This window comes from Chaetomium globosum, genomic scaffold (assembly GCF_000143365.1).
Source record: "Chaetomium globosum CBS 148.51 scaffold_3 genomic scaffold, whole genome shotgun sequence".
Taxonomy (NCBI): Eukaryota; Fungi; Ascomycota; class Sordariomycetes; order Sordariales; family Chaetomiaceae; genus Chaetomium; species Chaetomium globosum.
Window position 1 is genome coordinate 2,201,545 of NT_165978.1, and position 2,025 is coordinate 2,203,569.

Genomic DNA, 2,025 nt, shown 5'->3' on the forward strand with positions numbered 1-2,025 from the left:
GACCCCAATGGGGTCGAATCAGCCGTTAGAGAGAGCAGCGCTAAGTGTCTCTTCCATTTGCAGCTTCATCATCCCTAACGCCCAGCGCCCTCCCGTTGCGGGGGTGCAACCACTCCACACAAGTCGCGCAGCAAGCACGCAACCGCGACGATCAACGTCGCATGTTGGGGACTTCAACCGGCTTGATGGTCCATCCGCCAGGTACCGTAGGTACTTGTATGCGCTGCGACATTGTATCTTGACTTATGACCGGCCCTTGCTTTTCCAGGACCGGCGTTAGGGATCCCGGCCCCGGAAAGTCATCCAACTCGCGCTGCCATTCATTGCCTGTCTCGAGCCTGTCAAGCCCACGCCGGCATACGGGACCGGGGGCTGCGGGCCATGGACCGGGGCACCGTGACGACCCAAGCCCGGCACGGCAGCCAACGTCCAATGGCGAGTCTTCAGGTTTCAAGCAGATGCGAGCGAATGTTGCACTCGGCCGCGGACATGACGAACACGCACGGGCTGGTGCATCGCGGCTCTGTTCTGCAGCACGTCAGGGCTGCATCGTGCAGGAGGCGGATCGGCATGGCGGCACCTATCTGGACGCCCGCTCGACTCCCAACCAAATCATCATGTCGGCGCATCCATTAACTACTCATTTCTGAGTCCCTTCCTGGCCCTCCCCGACCGACCCCGGACCGTGGGGGTCATCTGACAGCTCATGCTCGATCACCGCTCTGTCATCCGCAAAAATGAGGGGGATGGTGACGAATGGCTCAAAATAGCACATTTGCGAAGTTGAGTACTCGGGGGAAAGACATACCAAGTATATCGACGCCCTTTCGACCAATATCGTGGTTCAATAGCCTGCTCGGTATTGACAGGCAGCGCCGGCATTCCCAATCCTCTGTGCGCAAAACCTTGGACGGAATCCATCGCCCCCATCTAGGATTTCGACGAGGGGCGGCGTGCGGGCGAGGGTGCGGTTAGGTTGACCATCATGCTGACAAAAAAAAGTCCTGAACACCGGGCCATTCTCCGCAAGTTGAGCTGAAGCCCGGTATGAATAGGGACCCCACCCATGTTTCGACATCGGGAAGCCCTTAAAGAGGATTCGCCGCGTGGGAATCCTCTTTTTCGCCTTGACCTTCCGATCGCATCGCCATTTTGGGAACTCCGAGGCCCCATACTGGGCATGTCCGCGAATGGCGAACGTCCTGTGACATGTTCACAGCCCGAAGGTCGTTGCTTTTCACGAGAGGCCCAAAGACATCCATCCCGAAGTTTGGAACCAGCCCTTGATCCGAATTAGCCACACAGCACGACCAAACCGACCGTTATCGTTTTCTTGCCGTTTGCTGGACTTCATCCATCTCGAGGCGCCTGCGCACGTCCCGGAGAGAGCCCTGAACAAGAGCCCGTGCGCGATTAGGCTTCCGGGACGGGAGAACCTTACGACTGACGCGAACACGATGCACGCAATCGTGGGATTGATTAGCCTGAGTTGATCGCTCGCCGCGACGACCGGAAGCGCTCCAGTCCAGTTGTGGTGCCGGGGGCTCGTTTCGTATGTATGTACATATGTACATGTCCTCCCTGGCAAGGGCAACCGAGCTCTCGAGGCACCAACGCTGGCCAATGGTTTCATCAAGGGCATCCCAGATTCGGATCTTGCTTCCTGAGAAGTTGCGGCGCGGCTGCATGAATGCATCGCGCCGGAGTTCGCCTGTGCTTGGACCCCGCGTCAAACCTTGGCTGCCAATATCGGAGCTGAGTGCTCGGCTTGGGAGATCTAATTCGAGTTTCTAGCATTCCAAATCTCGACCGGGCAAGAAGAAAGTAGACCAAGAGCACTCGCCCGATCAATCTCAGCTTTGGGTCCGGGTGGGGTCTCCTCCAGATGCTGCGCGCCGGAGCGTTTTAACGTGTCGGGTTTCCAGCTGTTTCGTCTCATCGACTGCCAGGTTTTCCCTCGAGACTTTAAGGTGCTTACGGGCACGCTGACACCTCTGGCTGCGAATATCAAGCAATCTGAGCTTT

The 2,025-nt window shown here is 57.7% G+C and overlaps 1 protein-coding gene across 1 annotated transcript; it reads right to left on the bottom strand.

The window, feature by feature from the left end:
• Positions 1-151: 151 nt before the first annotated feature.
• Positions 152-1,688, bottom strand: CHGG_06006 (uncharacterized protein; the record flags this gene model as incomplete). The annotated part of the gene is made up of 4 exons (XM_001222100.1): positions 152-523; positions 809-824; positions 906-1,202; positions 1,573-1,688. The coding sequence occupies 4 exons, from the start codon at positions 1,686-1,688 to the stop codon at positions 152-154; spliced, it is 801 nt and encodes a 266-aa protein (XP_001222101.1).
• Positions 1,689-2,025: the final 337 nt, after the last annotated feature.